Genomic DNA, 16,789 nt, shown 5'->3' with positions numbered 1-16,789 from the left:
TCCACCAGTGATAACAAGCACTAAAATTTGTACTAAGAAAAGCATAAAAATCAGAAACTAGTCAGTTGCATATAGCAAACCCCAAGTCTACAATTACTCCCAAAGTCCACCACCTCAATTTTGGGACGATTCGTTGTGTATTCAGGTATTCCACAGATGCAGGGTACATCATGTTGATTGTGGAGATTTAATCTGCTGCTCCTGAGGCTGCATGGAGAGATTCCCCTTTCTCATCTTTGTGCACACAGCTACTGGGGTTCAGCTTTGGATTTGGCTTAACTTCTGCATATAGGTCACCCTCTGGTATCTGTTCTTAGCCCAGACAGGAGGAGGTTAAAGGAGAGGCTGATTAGGGGGATCTGGCTACTCCGGCTGGCAGGAGGGAGGGCTATGGAATGTGGGGTGAGCCTGGAGCGGCAGAGGCCAGCATGATTTTGCAACAGCATGAGGCATGCTGTGTGTTCTCCCAGGGAAGTTGTCCCTAGATTACGGGACCCTGACACTGGTGGGCTGCATAGGCTACCAGGAGGGGTGGATAGTGATCTGTGCTTGCACACAGGATTTTTGGTTGGCTGCAGCAGCAGGAGGCTTAGCGTTTCATGCCCGTTTCTGGTGTCTGTGCTGATAGCCATGGCTTGTGCCTGCCTCTGGAGCTCGTTTAGGCAGTGCTCTGCCTTCTGTGGGCAGACAAGGTAGGAATCCCGTCTCCTGGCTCACCGTGAAACAATGGTCTCTTGACTCTTAGGCACTTCCAAACTTTTTACTGGACTCCCTCCTTGTGAACTGTGTCACACTAGCCCCCTTCAGGCTGTGTTCACTCAGCCAACCCCAGTCCTCTCCATGGGATCTGACCTCCGAGGCCCGAGCCTAAGTTCCCAGCCCCACCCACCCCAGCGAGTGAGCAGACAATCCTCTCAGGCTGGTGAGTGCTGGTCAGCACCCATCTTCTCTGCAGGAATCTCTCTGCTTTGCCCTCCGCACCCCTGTTGTTGCATTCTCCTCTGTGGCTCCAAAGCTTCCCCCCCGCCACCCCACCATCTCTACCAGTGAAGGGGCTTCCTAGTGTGTGGAAACCTTTCCTCCTTCACAGCTCTCTCCCAGAGGTGCAGGTCCCGTCCTTATTCTTTTGTCTCTGTTTTTTCTTTTTTCTTTTGCCCTCCCCACGTATGTGGGGAGTTTCTTGACTTTTGGGAGGTCTGAGGTCTTCTGCCAGCTTTCAGTAGGTATTCTGTAGGAGTTGTTCCACATGTAGATGTATTTCTGATGTATTTGTGGGGAGGAAGGTGATCTCCACGTCTTACTCCTCCACCATCTTGAAGGGCTCTCAGGCTTAATATTTTTACCTTCTTACATCCAATTCTTTGTATTCAGAGCACTATTCATTTAATCAATAATCAGTGTTTACATAAAATGAGTATACAGGTATCTACTTCAGAGCCAGGTCATACTGTATAATTATATTTCCTTCCTTACCCTCCCCCTTATCCCCAGCATTAATGATTATCTTTGGGTTTTGCTCACCTGCTTTGCTATATCCATGTACTTAATTCCTTGTAAATATTCCATTAGCTCTGTCAGACATGCCCACTCATCTTTCTCCACTGATATGCCTCTCATATCAAATATTCTGTGAAGTCCTCTGTTCCTTGGAGACCTTGGCCCTACTGCTTTCTGCCCTCCTGATCTAGCTGGACAGTGTGGCTCCCTAAGCTCACTGCAAAGCTGGACCCCATGACTTGTGACTTTGGTTTACTGTTCTCCAATATTGGGCCTATGATTTTCAGATCCCGTGTCTTTCTCTTACTTTTCTCTTCCAGTAGTTTTGTAGGAAAAGGTGCAAAGGAAGTAAATTCTCTGAGTTCTTGCACATCTGGAAATGCCTTTATTCCACTCTCACATGTGATTTATGCAATGGATAATATAAAGTTGAACATTTCTTTTAGATTTTTAAAGGCATTGTTCTGTTTTATTTTATTTTATTTTTTTATTTTATTTTATTTTATATATTTTTTCTGTGGTACACAGGCCTCTCACTGTTGTGGCCTCTCCCATTGCAGAGCACAGGCTCCAGACGTGCAGGCTCAGTGGCCATGGCTCACAGGTCCAGCTGCTCCGCGGCATGTGGGATCTTCCCGGACCGGGCCACAAACCTGTGTCCCCTGCATTAGCAGGAGAACTCTCAACCACTGTGCCACCAGGGAAGCCCTCTGTTATATTTTAAATCTCAATTTTGCTATTGAGAAATCTGATGCCATTCTAATTATGTGTTTTGTATATGATTTGTTTTTTCCATCCTCTGTGGAAATTCTCAGGTTATTTTCTTTATCTACAATGTTTGGATATTTTGTCATTATGTACTTTGGTGTGGGTCTTTCCTTGTGCTGAGTACTTGGTGTGCTCTTTTAATGAGGATAAATGTTTCTATTTTTTGTATTATTTCACTGATAATTATCTCCTTTTTGTTTATTGTTTTGTTTTATTTGTTTACTTTGCCCTGTCTCTTTTTCCTGGATCTTATTCAGTCAAGAGTTAGACTGCCAGGATTGATCCTTTGTCAGTGATGTTTTATTCCCTACTTTCCATTTCTTGTTGTGTGTGGGTTTATTTTGGTTGTTTTATTTTTCTGGGAGATTTTCTTAATTATAGCATTCTAAACTTTCTTTTTCACTGTTTGGTTTGAAAATTTTTGAATATTTTGTATTTTTTATTTCCAAAAGCTCTTCCTTGATCTTTGAGCTTTTCCATAGCATCTTGTTCTTGTTTTATGCATTATCTTTATTAATGTCTCCAAGGACATTAATTAGAATTGTTTTTACATTGTCTTTTTCTCTTTCAATATCTCTGCATCCTTTGGGTTTATTTCTTCCCTTTTTCTATTTTACACTCTCTTTTTCATGTGGGAGACTTTCTGTAAGTAACTAACAATCCTTGGTCCTAGGTGAGGCAATAGCAGAATCTCTGGGTGGATCTCATTGACCAGCACACTTGGCTTTCAGATGAACCAGAGAAGAACCTGATTACTTTGCAGGATGACATACAAATAACAGTATATAGAGAGAGTTTTTTCCCCTTTAGGAGGGGATTTCATTTCTTCAGGGACAGTCCCTTGATATTACTTACTCTTAGTATGAACATCAGATATTGTTTTGTCTGGGAGTGAAGAGCAATGGGTAAGGGGACTTGATCTGTATTTTGAGTTTAAAAGAATCTTTAAGCTATTTTTAGCTCGATATCTCACCCTGCCCTTTGCCATGTTTTGAGCTTCTCCTTGGTTATATGAGGGCAAATCTGTTTCTCACTCATCCTTATCTCTTTACAAATGCAGAATGCATTTTAATCTATGGTTTCCTCTGGCCCACTTATCTGTAACCACTTCTCAATCTGCTTGTATTTTCCAGAAATTTGTTTAAATTTCTCCCCCACTCCACTCACTAATATCTTCTCACATTTTCTTTTTTAGCTTTATCAACATATACCTTATTTTAAATTCTTTTGCCATCATTATAGCAGAATGTCTAGAGGAAGAGGAAATAAAACGTGTGTAGATATAACTAGAAGCCATAGCTCTTCCTTTCAGAAGTGTTATGATTTTGGCTGATATTTTTGTTTCTCTTGGAATTTCAGTAGGAACACTTAATTCTGGGTATACATTTAATATATTGTTGAGAGAGAGTTTTGAAAAATCATCTACCACCATCTTAAGTATTAAGGCAATCAGAAAAGATTCTGCCTGTTCAAAGTCTCATTTAAACTTTAACATGGTAAGAAGCAGCTTTCCATCAGTGGTAGAGTAGGAGAACTATGCTCTGAACTAGAATGGGACTGTTTTTTTTATCTAGTCAGCTTCATTTATTGTCTCTGCTGATACACTAATCAGGGCAGCAGTTCTGGAACACAGAACCAGTTGGACCAGCTAAGAGTTTTACAAACTTACCATGGAACCAGCTAAGAGTTTTACAAAACCTGCCAAGGAGCCGTCACAGAAAACTTGAGGTCCCTTAGAAGTTATGTGTAGAATTTCAGTGGATCTACCTTCATAATTTTTCATTTGTTCTTCAAACCATTGACTTGTCCTTTTGTTTTGAAACAGAATCGTATTTCTCACTATATCAAAGAATCTTGCTTTTTTAACCTGACATAGGCATTACATGGAACCCCTGAAGTTGTAATACTGTGAAAATAAGAGTGGTTATGGCCATAGTGGAAGAATCAACAGAGCCATAACTTTGATGTCTTGGCTGAGACTTTAGTATGACATTGGGGAGGGGCAGGCAGCAGGGGCAGAGAACATGATGAGTTGATTATTTTTAGTAAAATTTTTTCATGTGTACCTGACTTATGTTCGTGCTGACAAAATAAACTTTCTACATGGAATTATTCCTATGCTCTAGAAATGTGAAATTTAAATAGTTGTTCTACTGATGTCCCAATTTCAATAGCGTAGAACACAGCCTGTGTTCTTCGTGAACAATAGATAAGTAGTGATCGTTTGCTACTAAGTGGAATTTAAGCCAACAAAAGGTTGATGCTTATTTTACATCATTTTAAACATTTAAGGTAGGAAGATAAAGAACACTTATCAGGTAAGCTAGCAATGGAAAATAAAGTAGAAGTGTGTCAAATTCCAAGTCTCAGTTTCTTAAACGATAGTATCACCAACTGGCTAAGACTAATTCCACTTCTGAAATGAAGATCATCTTCCGATTGACAGCTTACTTTATTACTCAGCTACCCTCCTGGAACTCATAGTGTTTAGAGGGGAGTGAAAAGCTAATTATTATGCATTAGTGTGTGATATATACACAGTAAGAGAGGCATATTGAAAAGTATCATATAGTAGAGCACAAGCTTTCCAGTCAACCAAGACCTGGGCTTGAATCCTGGCTCTGTCATCTGATACATTTATAATCTTGAGCAAATCTTGAGAAACCAGTGCTCAAAATATATTAAAGAAAATCAAATAAGGCAGGACATCTACCCTCAAGGAACTTATAGGAGAGACAGACAAATCATTAAGAAGAAAAGGTGATGATTGCTATGGTGGAAGAATGTACAGTGTGCTATGGGGTAGAGAAAGGGGCATCTAAATCAGATGAGAGGCCAGTGAAATCTTACAGAGATGTGAGCTTTGAAAGACAAAGATAGTGTAGGGACTGGAATTCCAGGCAGAAGCTGTGTCATAGAAGGTCATGTGTATGTGTGCAAGGCTTGTATTACTTCTTGTAGACATGGAAAGCTAAGGAAAGGTTTTAAATAGGGGAGTCAGGTTTTCAAACCAGGATTTTCGATAGAGCAATTGAGGAGTTGCAATGTGGGGGATAAAGAGGAGCAGGTGAGACTTGCAGTAGGCAGATTGATGAGTAATAAGTACTCCAGTTAAGAAAAGATATAATGAATACAGAGAATGCAAGGTAAAGATGATGAGGGGATGAGGCTGCAATGACCAACTTATCCTAGTTTGCCTAGGACTGTCCTGTTTTAAAAAAACTGAAAGTCCCATGTCCCAGGAAACTTTTCAGTTCCTGCAGAGCAAGATGGTTGATCAGCCCATCTGAGGCTCTGAAGGTAGGAGTGAAACGGATGGGGACACTGATCCAAGTCATACTCAGATGGTAAAATCTATAAGATTCATAACTAGTTGGATGTTGTCAGGGTGGTGACAGAAAGGGAGAAGTTGAAGACACTAATCAGGTTTCTAAGTTGGTTGCTGGAGTAGCGCGTTGTACCATCATCTGAGAGAGATTGAATCACTGTGTGTAAATTCTTTCAAATCATGGACTTTTACCTCTACTTTATAGTCCTAGTCAATAGTGCCTCTTTTGCACATGTATTATTCATGGCAGTTCTCTCTCTTCATTCTACAATTTTGATTGATTTGCAATTTAGATCTGAAAAAAAATAATACAAAGCAATCTTTTAGTGGCTCTATCTTTTGTTAGTGCGGTAACATGGAAATATGTAGCAGTACCCATACCCTGTGTCCAGGCTGGAGGCAATCTCCTTATCTAAAAAACAGGTGCTGGTGTTTGTACTTTTTAGGTTGTTCTTAGTAGAAAGGACTGAATTTTACAGTCAGTCTCATAGAGAGAGTTCATCTGTTTTAAATACTTCACGACCCCTAGTCTTTGGATGTGATTCCCTAAATGTGTCAAAAACAAATACATGTCAGGCCACTATTCTTATAAAATAAATTTTAAATGATGCCATTTAGAAAAGTCAGGGGAGACATAAAATTAACTAGTCAGCTCATTTTTAAATTTTCAACTGGATATTTCATATTTATGTTGTTTTCTTATTCTCTGAATGATGGATAACATTCCTTGATTCTTTTCCAAACCAGCTTGATTGTAGAAGCCACAGATAAAGGGATACCCAGGCTTTCTGGTACAACTGTGATCAAGATACAAGTGACTGATACAAATGACAATGCCCCGGCTTTTCTCCCCTCTGAAGCAGTGGAAGTTGCAGAAAGTAAGTGTGGTGTTTTGAAATATCAAACTTGTATAATACCATCTACCATTTTTTCAGCTGGGTGCTATGTGAAATATAAGTACTAATCCTCAACAACCACATAACATAAATAGTTTTTATCTTCATTTTACAGAATAGAAAATGGAGGGTCAGAAGTTAAATATCAAATGCCAAATAAGTTAAAAGTTAAAGTTGGGATTTGCATTCAAACCAGCAGGAGGCTGGTTTCCCAAGGTCAAACCACCATTCCACACAACTTCTTTTTGTGTATGGACATTGCTTAAAAGTGAAATCTCTATGAAGAGTATCTTTTGTTGACTGTGTTGCTCACCCTAAAGCTCCCCTGAGAGGCAGTGATGTTCTTGGACTAATAACTCTGTTAGTCTTTGTGTTGCTGAACTCAGGTCTCGCTGCTCACCACTCGAAAGCAAAATTCAAGAGGCAAGTGTTGGTAGAAAGGAAAGGCTGCTTTTTTTCAGGAGGCCAGTAATTGAGAGGGGAAAACATATTTGTGTCCAAAGACCAATTCCCCACTGCTGATCAGGGGTCAAGAACTTCTAAAGGGGAGTTTCATGGGTGTGTAGCCAGAGGGAGGGGGCTACGTGCAGAACAGCACAGTCAGCTCTGAGGATCATGTTGAAACTGGTCATGTGGTGGTCTGATCAGCATCATCTTGATTGCTTTAAGCCCAGTTAATCTTCAGTTCTAGGGTCAGTTTGTTCCCATTTCTTTAAGGGTGATTCTCAGAATTGTGGCAGATTATGTCATGGCTACAGCCTGGCCATCATATAGTTAACTTCTTGATCTGGTAGAGGTTTCAGTATCTACAAAACAGCTCAAAGAATATGGCCCAGAATATTATCTATAGCCCTTGAGGAGGAGCTAAAGGTCCTTGATCATGCTTAATGACTAAACTATTATGATTTTGTCCTGTTTGACTACTTTTCTTTTGTTTCTTTATTTCCTCACACTTCTGATTAAATTTATTCTTTTATTTTTTTCATTTTTTGGTCATGCCACATGGCTTGCGGGATCTTAGTTTCCCTACCAGGAATTGAACCCAGGCCCTCAGCAGTGAAAGCATGGAGTCCTAACCACTGGCCAACCAGGGAATTCCCTAAATATATTATTTGACTAAAGTTTTTCTACAGACAAAAGAAAGGGGGAGGGCATGGTGGGGAATCTGTCCCAGGAAAGCCCCATAGGTTTCTGCTCAGTTTTATTTGCAGTACACTAATGACAAGTAATAAGTGAAGGGAGTTGGATGTTCTTCACACAGAGTTATCATTTTCCTCTAGTGTAAACTAAACTTCAACATTTGCAGAAAAATTTTACCACATTAATGGTAGAGGTTGAAAATACAAAGTTTTACATTGTATTCTGATTAGCCTTAATTGTTTGGGTCTCTGGGTTATATGAAGACTCCATAGTCTTTGATCTCAAAGTTGTTTGTGGTCAATGGCTGTACTGGTAAAACCCAACCCAACATTTTATAGTTGAAGTTGCAAATAGTGGCCCTTCACTATCCTCTCTCCTTTCACTCTTAATATCCAACTTCTTCCTAAAATGTGCCTAACATTTTGTTATGTTCACTTTCCAAACAAATTATAAACATCACTGCTCGCAGAGGGCTATATTCCAGAAATTTTTATATATAAGGATACCTACAAATATTTTTTTAAAATCTAAAATACTCTACCAATAAAAAATTGTCTAGTTTCGCCTCTCACTGATTGGATATATTTTCCCCAGCTTTTACTGAAGGTAAGAGTACATGCACTGGAATCAAAATGCAGCAATGTGCCCAGGATAAATATATCACAAGAACAAGCTGTATAAATCAAAACACACCAAAAGGGGTCAAGTGTGGTTGTTGCATGTCAAGAATGTTCAAATTTGAAACATGAAAATTATGAGTCTCCCACACAGTGGAGCTCTTCTGAATGCCTTGGCATCTTCTTTCCATCTGCACCATACCTGTCAGCTCCAAAACAAAGTCCCTGTCTTGGTAGTTTAGGCTAGAGAACACATATGACATGTGAGACATTTACCATGTCATCTATTTTTGATTTTTTGGTGAATAATATTAGATATCTGTTTTCATCACTAGTATGAAGTATACTTTCTATAGTCTTGATAATTTTGAGAGTCAGATTTTAAGAGAAGGAAGCAGTGTGTGCCACTCAAAAGAAATAATTTTATAAAAATGAATACAAGGAACTAAGTATCTATTTCTAACTTCATTATCCAAATATTTTCATTTAAATCTTGCCTACTTTTCAGAAATTTATGTTTTGTATTAATGTTTTGAGTAATAACCTTCTTCCCACCCACATCCCCATTAATATATGGTTTTGATATAGAAACTATATAGTACAAATAAGTGGCTTAGAATGTTTCTTGGTGCTGGAATTGTGTTATAAACATATGATGAAAAGTGTAATATAAAAATTGAATATACCCTACTTCCTCAATTCCATATTCAGTGGTAAATTTTCACTTTTATTAGGCTCATAAATTCTTCAGAGTTTTTGTTCAGTTCATAACGAGGCTTGTATAAGAAATCATGCCAATAAATAGCAAATCATGTTGGACTTAATATCAAAATGCTTGGATTGAACTGTTAAAGAAAAATATTTCAAAGGATGACTTTTAATGGAGACTGACAGTGCTCATGACTATTTCAGATTCTTTGCCTGGTGTAATTGTGACTCAGATATCAGTTCATGATGTGGATTTGAATCCAGCTTTCATCTTCAGTTTCGTCAAAGAGAGTAATCCTGGAACTAAGTTCGCTATTGATCGGAACACTGGGGTAGTGGTGCTAGTGAAAACACTGGACTTTGAAGAAGCTACTGAATATGAGCTGCATATCCAAATTTCAGATTTGGTGCACCACACAGAGGGGACACTCATCGTCCATGTGCTGGACGTCAATGATAACCCACCAGTATTTTCTCAAGATTCTTACCAGGTAGAGAACTTAAAGAGATGTTGAAACTGTAGCCAAAACTTGAAAGAATAGGGAATAATGTTGACAATAATTTAGACAAACAGAGAGTATTCACTGTTTTTACTGCCTAAGTTGTTGCTGAGAGTTTTATATTTAATATTATGGAGGATAGAAGTACATATGAAATTGAATATCACATTCAATTCAGTTTCTTAGGTATGTATCACAAATCATCGTATGAAAGTATGTCACCATTTTTCTAGTTTTTAGGGATTGGGATCCAGTTGCTCATAATAATTGGAACTTGCCTAATATTTGCAAAGCCACAAATAAGACAATAAGGTAGTTTGGATTATCTGCAGTTAATTTGAGAAAACCTTTTCTTTCCTAGGCATACATTTTTGAATATATTTATTAACATTTTGCAGAAAAAAATCATGAACAAAACTGTACAGTGTAAACTGTAGATTTTAGAGTATAGTATATGTTTATAGAAGTAAGGACAATGATAGCATTCACCTAAGTACTTGGATATGGGCTCCAGGACTCTTGAATGTAACAAATGCAAGGTTTACCTATAAACTCAGGAGAGAAACTAACAAATGCAAGGTTTACCTGTAAACACAGGAGAGAAGCTAATCTAAGTAATGATCTTCTGTGAAGGCTTGTTAAATAATACAATGCTCATAATTATAAAATGTACAGTATAATAATACATTAGTAAATGCATTAGTTGTCCTCTACCACACAGAAATAAGTTTTAGAAGGAAAAGTTTTCATAATAAAAATCAAAACTGAATGAAAAATTTTAAAATTTGTCTTTCTGAATTCTGGAACTACTAATACAGTCTTCTTAATATGTCCACTCTATAGATTAATCTGCCTAAAAAAGTCAGATTCTCTGTCTTTTCTATAAGCAAAATGAATAAAAGGGCCTCAGGTCCTGACCCTGTTCATAAAAATAGCTACAACCTTTAATCACAGTGCCCATCTCCCTCTTTTTCCCTCAGGTCACCATTTCTGAATCGGTGCCTGTGGGGCACGCAGTGCTCACCGTGGTGGCCACAGATGTGGAAAGCAACGAGAACATTTCTTACAGGATCCTTTCTTCTTCTAAGGCATTTTCAATTGATCCTACAAATGGTGAGTTATTTATAGTGGCTTTAGCATTCATAGGTTTGAGTTACAGAGTGGAAACCTGAAATAATCCTTTCCAAATGTGCCTAAAATAGCCCCCACATCCATCCCCACACGCTGGTATCAAAGACACCACCTTCTTATTTCTCTTCACGTCAAATGCTGTGGTAGCAGATCCTGGTGCTATTTCTCTTCTCCAATATCTCAATGGCTGGAAAGCGAAAGGAACTGATTAAATGCTGGCAAATGCACGGAAGTTCAGAGACCTCAGTATAGTAAATACTAGCTCATCCAGCTGACCAAGCACAGTTGAAGTAATTAGCCCAGGCCTCAACAAGAATCAAAATGAAGTCAAAGGGGTTCATTTAGAGCTGAAGACGTCATGTTACCAGAGTTTAGAAGCTTTTTTTCCAAGCCAAGTACAAGAAGTTCAGAAACAGCATCACATATTCAACAAGGACCAAAAAAAAAAAAAAAAAAAAGAAAAGAAAAAATATTTGAGCATCTCTACTAAGTGAAAACCATTGAGGATGTTCTTGTTTCTTTGATGCCTCTCAAGGCTCTCCGTTTTGTTGTCAGAGATCAAGACATTTGTGGTTGTGAAATGCATTCAGGCAAGTGATTTCAGGTTAGAAAAGTTAAGCATTGTATAGAGAAAATTTAACAGCAAGTAGACATTAAAAGCTAAATTTGATAAAGATGAATAATTAGCAAAGTGCTGTCCCTAGCAGAGCACATGCTAGAAAAGAACAGGGCTGGGGCACGTTACACTGTGTGTTCTCCATCTCCACCCACCACTGCATTATTTCACAAATGAGAGCTGACTTATAAGTCAAACTCTGGATGATCGATGTTGATTAAGTTTACTCTGCTGATCACTTTACAGTTACACAAATATCGAATCCTTATGTTGTACACCTGAAACTAATATAATGTTATATGTCAATTATATTATCAATTTTAAAAAGTTAACCTCAGGATTACCTGAAGGGAGAATTTAGTCACAAAATACCAGTATGAGGCCCTCAGAGTATGGTAACGGGGAGAAGTAGGTAATGTTGCCACACAGTCTGTAGATGAATGATTACTGTGTGGACTCGAACATGTCAAGAATTTGGCTTTCCTCTCTCTCTCTGTCTCTCTCTCTCTGCCACAGCAAATTGCAGTGTGAGTAGTCCCTCTGAGCACTCAATCCTGGCAACACTTTTGTTTGATATACATTATCAACAAACTTTACATTGATTAGAATGTTTTTAAAATCTTGAATATTATCAGGTCAACTGAGTACATGGTGGGACCCAAACTGAAATGTGGCATTTAAAAGGTACCATTTTGTATTCTTTCTTTGTGACCATACTTAAAACACATTTTCCTTAGAAAAATATCATTACATACATACTTAGAAAAATTATATATTTCTATATTTAAGATGATAAAACATATTACATGTATTTCATCAATAGGGGAAAAATCCACTTGCTGAATTAAACAAGAACTTTAGGAAAAGCATCTCTAGAACTAAGCAATAGTTGTAAGTCTGCATTATCATACTTACTACTTTCATTTGACTAGCATGAGTGTTATCCAGCATTTCCAGAATAAATATCTTCATGCCAGAATGTCTCTATACATGTGTCTCTGTGTAGTAGAATGGGGTATAAATTATTCAAATAAGAATACATTTTCTTTAAAAAGTAATAATGGAACAATTTACTACACAAAAATAAAAATTTTAAAAAATTGTGGCAAAGTCATCTTCAAGCAGCACACACATTTAATAGAGTGAATGCCATGAATATTATTTCTGAAGTGTGTTACAAATGTATAAATATAATAATCTAAATTTTCTATTTGGAGTTACCTTTGGTTGTAACTAACAGATATCTTTACATATTAGTAAATATTTGCTGACTAAGATGATCATGAATATTTTACTTCACAACATTGAAAGCCTATGTCTTGTTTTTCAGGCACAGTATATACTATCAATCCTGTCTTACTTCTGGATAGAAAATCAACAATTCGATTTCTTGTTGAAGCCAGTGATGGTGGAATTCCTGACCTGAAGGCTGTTACCTTAGTGGAGATAGAAATACAAGATGTGAACAATTATGCCCCTGAGTTTGCAATAGAATATTATAATCTTAGCTTGAGTGAAGACACTCCAATTGGAAGCACACTTGTCACCTTTTCAACTGTTGACCATGACTGGACCCATGAAAACACTCATGTTGAATATTCCATCATCAGTGGTAATTCACAGAACAATTTCCATGTGGAAACTAGTTTCATTCATTCAGAATATACTTACAAGCAAGTTGGTTACCTGGTGTTGATTCAGAATCTGGACAGAGAAGTAACTGCCCGTCATAAGCTTGTCCTTCTGGCATCTGACCATGGCTGCCCTCCACTGAGTTCCTCAGCCACTGTGTCAATAGCAGTACTCGATGTGGATGATAACCCACCTGCATTCAGCAGTCGGGAATATCATGCCCACATCAAGGAAGGTACCCCTCGAGGGAGTCCCATCACTGTGGTCTCAGCAAGTGACTGTGATGTGGCTTCACATGCAGAAATTGTCTACAACCTAATCTCTGGAAATGAGAAGGGGCATTTTCACTTAGAAGAAAAAACTGGAGTTCTTTATTTGATTAAACCTTTGGATTATGAAGAAACGATAAAATTTACTTTAACTGTCCAAGCTTCAGATGAAGAAAAGAAGCATTTTTCTTTTGCAGTTGTGTTTGTCAATGTCCTGGATGATAATGACCATGCACCTCAGTTTATGTTCCCAAACTTGAACTGTGCTGTTCCTGAAAATCTTCCTGTTTTCTCCAGCATATGTTCTGTAAATGCTTTGGATTTTGACACAGGTCCTTATGGAGACTTGACCTATTCTATAATTTCACCCTGTTCTCTCCTTCATGAGATGCCACATGATCATGACCTCTTCCTCATTGACCCCTTATCAGGGGATATTCGTGCTCAGCAAGTCCTTGACTATGAACATGACAAAAAATACTGCCTCATAGTTCAGGCCAAAGACAAGGGTGACTCAGCAGCGTCCTTAATGGTTTGGGTGGATATTGAAGGGATAGATGAGTTTGAACCCATTTTCACTCAGGATCAATATTTTTTCAACCTCCCAGAAAAGAGTAATGTAAGACAGTTGATTGGCAGAGTGGAAGCATCAGATGCAGATGCTGGTATTGATGGAGTTATTCTTTACTCCCTCGAAACTCCATCTCCCTTCTTTTCAGTAAATAAAACTAATGGAAATATTTACTTAAGGAGAGCCCTTCCCCTAATAAAAAGTCAAGTCAGCAAAGAAGACACCATAGAAATGAAAATAATTGCTCGTAGCCCCAAACCGGACTCCAAGTTTACATCTTGTACTGTTTTTGTGAATGTGTCTTTTTCCTCAGAAGGAAAACACTCCACAGAATCAGCTAGCAGCTTTTTGATCAGTCTCACTGTCTCCTTTTTAGTGTTTTTGTTACTTGTCTTCATTCTAATTGTACTGATTTTAAGACATAAACAAAAAGATGCAATAAACAATTATGAAGAAAAGAAAACCTCATCATCCTTAGATATCAGTGTGAGACCAACCAGGTATGCCAGCACACTGAAGCCCTTCCAAAAAACTAATGAGAGTGATAATGAGGTAGTGCCCATGGACTCCATGCCTGAATGGTTGAGTTTAACAAAAATTATGGAGAAAGACATTGCACATCTGTACAGGCACTCAAACTCCAGTGGTCACTATTCTGTGGAAGGAGAAACTGCAGAAGATAAGGAAATCCAGAGGATAAATGAGCACCCTTACAGAAAGGACTCTGACTCAGCTCTCAGTGATCGGGAGTCCAGGGTGCCAGACTCCGGCATTCCAAGGGAATCAGACCAGCTCTCTTGTTTGTCTGGGGAAACTGATGTGGCGGTCACTGCTGAAACAGCAGAAACCAGCCATACATTTGAGGAAGGAGATCAAGGAGAGGGCTGTGGCATTACTTATGTTCAAAATAACGTCTTACTCCAGCCTCTAAAGAAGAGAGAGGTAAAAGTGGGCATCCTAGCTGATGTCAGAAAAGAGGCTGTCTTTATTTCAGGTGATCAGGAAGCAGGATGTGCAGCTCTTTCAACCCAGAGAAACTCTGATCATGATGTAAGAGGCAACTATCACTGGGATTATCTCCTCAGTTGGGAACCCAAGTTCCAACCTCTTGCATCAGTATTTAATGATATTGCAAAACTAAAGGATGAGCACTTACATATGCCTGGCATTCCAAAGGAGAAGAAATCTTTTGTTTTTCCACCACCTTTGATAACAGCAGTAGCCCACTCCGGGATTAAAGCAGTTCCACCAAGAATGCCAACCATAACCCTGGGGCAGGGACTTTGGAAATACCCACACTCCCCCATTCGCTATCATCAAAGTTCTCTGCCGGAAGCCATGATGCCTAGCTTTTCTCCATCCCTTTCTCTGCTGACCACACAGACCCCTGCCATAACTGCGCTGCTGTCAGCTGGAGAATTATTAGGAACACATCTGAGTGGTACATGCCATGAACCTAAAGCAGCAGATGAAGTTCAAATATAAAACAATTGTGATGTCAAGCACCTGCTCTCCATTGGTCATGAATGATTGAACAAAACATTCCTAAGTGAGCTCCTTGAGATTGGGTTCATTTATCTATGAGGGAGGGATATAATTTAGTCTAGGTTTTTAGAACCCTCTCATTTAAGTTTAGAGAATTTGTTTCAGTCTTAATGAGAAGCTACCCTGTCTTTTAACCTTTATGTTTTTCTCTCAGGACTCAAGTTTGTATATATTAAGTAGTGTATATTCTGTCACACCTGGTCTTCTGTATGGTTAGATTTCCAAAGGACACAGTGAACTTGGCTGACTGCCAAAACATTTATATGAAAATAAATGGAAATAAAGTATACTGTATTCTGGTCACTTTACTGCTGATTATTCTGCTATTTATAAAACGAATTAGTAAAGACTGAATTAAAAAATGAGTGTAGAAAGTAGCAGAGAGGGGAAATTTGGAAGGATAAACAAGTTGTAAAGTGAAGCAGTTTTCTGCAGATCTAATATACTTGGAGATGCATTTCCCCATTTTCCCCATAAGCCACACTTGGGGAGTTTAGCCATAATTTGAATTTACTATGGTGTCTTTTGGAAATCTAATGAGAAATTAGAATGAATTTTGTCATACCTCTGTGCCAAATAAGAAAATTATTCTTAACTAAATGAACCAGAAATGCATGTTCTTAATGGAGAGCCAGTATTGATAAAAGCAATAATGTGTGGTTAACTGCCACTGAAGACATATTTCCTTGGCCTTCTTTACAAATAAAATAATTTTTTTTCAATGCTCTGTCTTGTAACATGGTACAGGTACAGACACTAAACTCTGAAGATTAATTTGTGTATATTTTTTCATTTTATTTTCTTCTACATTCAGTAATTTTTGGTGAGAAATAATTTATCCACTCAATGTCAGTTTAAAAATTTTCACTCAGATACAATTATGTTATTTGCTAATGATAAATTTCATAGAGTAATGTAGCAATATATTTTTAATGAAGATTTTTTATATAAATACTCCTACTATAAAAGTTACAAATGGATGTCAGAAGTTTTTCTACCATTTGTTTATATTCATATTTAGCTTCAACTGTCACTAGGCGGAACAGTTTGGCAACATGGTTAAAATAATTCTGTTTTGTACAGCTACTGTTTCAGAAATATAATGGTATTGTGTGGTGCCCATATATATATATGTATATGTAAAATGCTATCTCCTTCTGTTTGGTGAGCCTGAGAATCCGTCAGAGATTCTTATCCCTTCCAAGAAAGCAGAGCACATCCTGATGAGGCTGGTCCAAAAGTCATCCATGGTAGGCAGCGTGGCCAGGCTTTGGAGTAAGAGTTTAGGATTCTAATGTCGAATCTAGAGGGCATCTGGTGTAGTTTTCTTAGTAGTTAGTGTGGGATTCAGCTATAGGAATAGTTCCTTTATGTTTTCTTTCAGTAGTCCTCATCTGTAAATTTATGTGGGATGACTAATGTCTCTTTACTGAAAAACATTGTAGGATGCCATGTTTGATATCTAGTTTTGTAGATAAATAATTCTAAGAGTTCCTACACTGATTTTATCAATATATATTTGAAATTGTATGAAACATGAAGGTTTTTGGACAAGCCTGGAATACTAGGGA

The 16,789-nt window shown here is 38.1% G+C and overlaps 1 protein-coding gene across 1 annotated transcript in view; it reads left to right on the top strand.

Annotated features, from left to right (window-relative positions):
• The window catches only part of DCHS2 (dachsous cadherin-related 2), a 288,245-nt gene extending 273,087 nt beyond the window's left edge, over positions 1–15,158 (top strand). The window contains exons 18-21 of the mRNA XM_060095313.1: positions 6,341–6,471; positions 9,159–9,445; positions 10,435–10,567; positions 12,532–15,158. Coding sequence (XP_059951296.1) covers positions 6,341–6,471; positions 9,159–9,445; positions 10,435–10,567; positions 12,532–15,158 — 3,178 coding nt within the window. The remainder of the gene's footprint in view (positions 1–6,340; positions 6,472–9,158; positions 9,446–10,434; positions 10,568–12,531) is intronic.
• Positions 15,159–16,789: the final 1,631 nt, after the last annotated feature.

Source organism: Mesoplodon densirostris, chromosome 1 (assembly GCF_025265405.1).
Source record: "Mesoplodon densirostris isolate mMesDen1 chromosome 1, mMesDen1 primary haplotype, whole genome shotgun sequence".
In the NCBI taxonomy this organism is placed as follows: Eukaryota; Metazoa; Chordata; class Mammalia; order Artiodactyla; family Ziphiidae; genus Mesoplodon; species Mesoplodon densirostris.
Note: the sequence above shows the minus strand (reverse complement) of the source record. Positions and strands in the feature narration are given on the sequence as shown.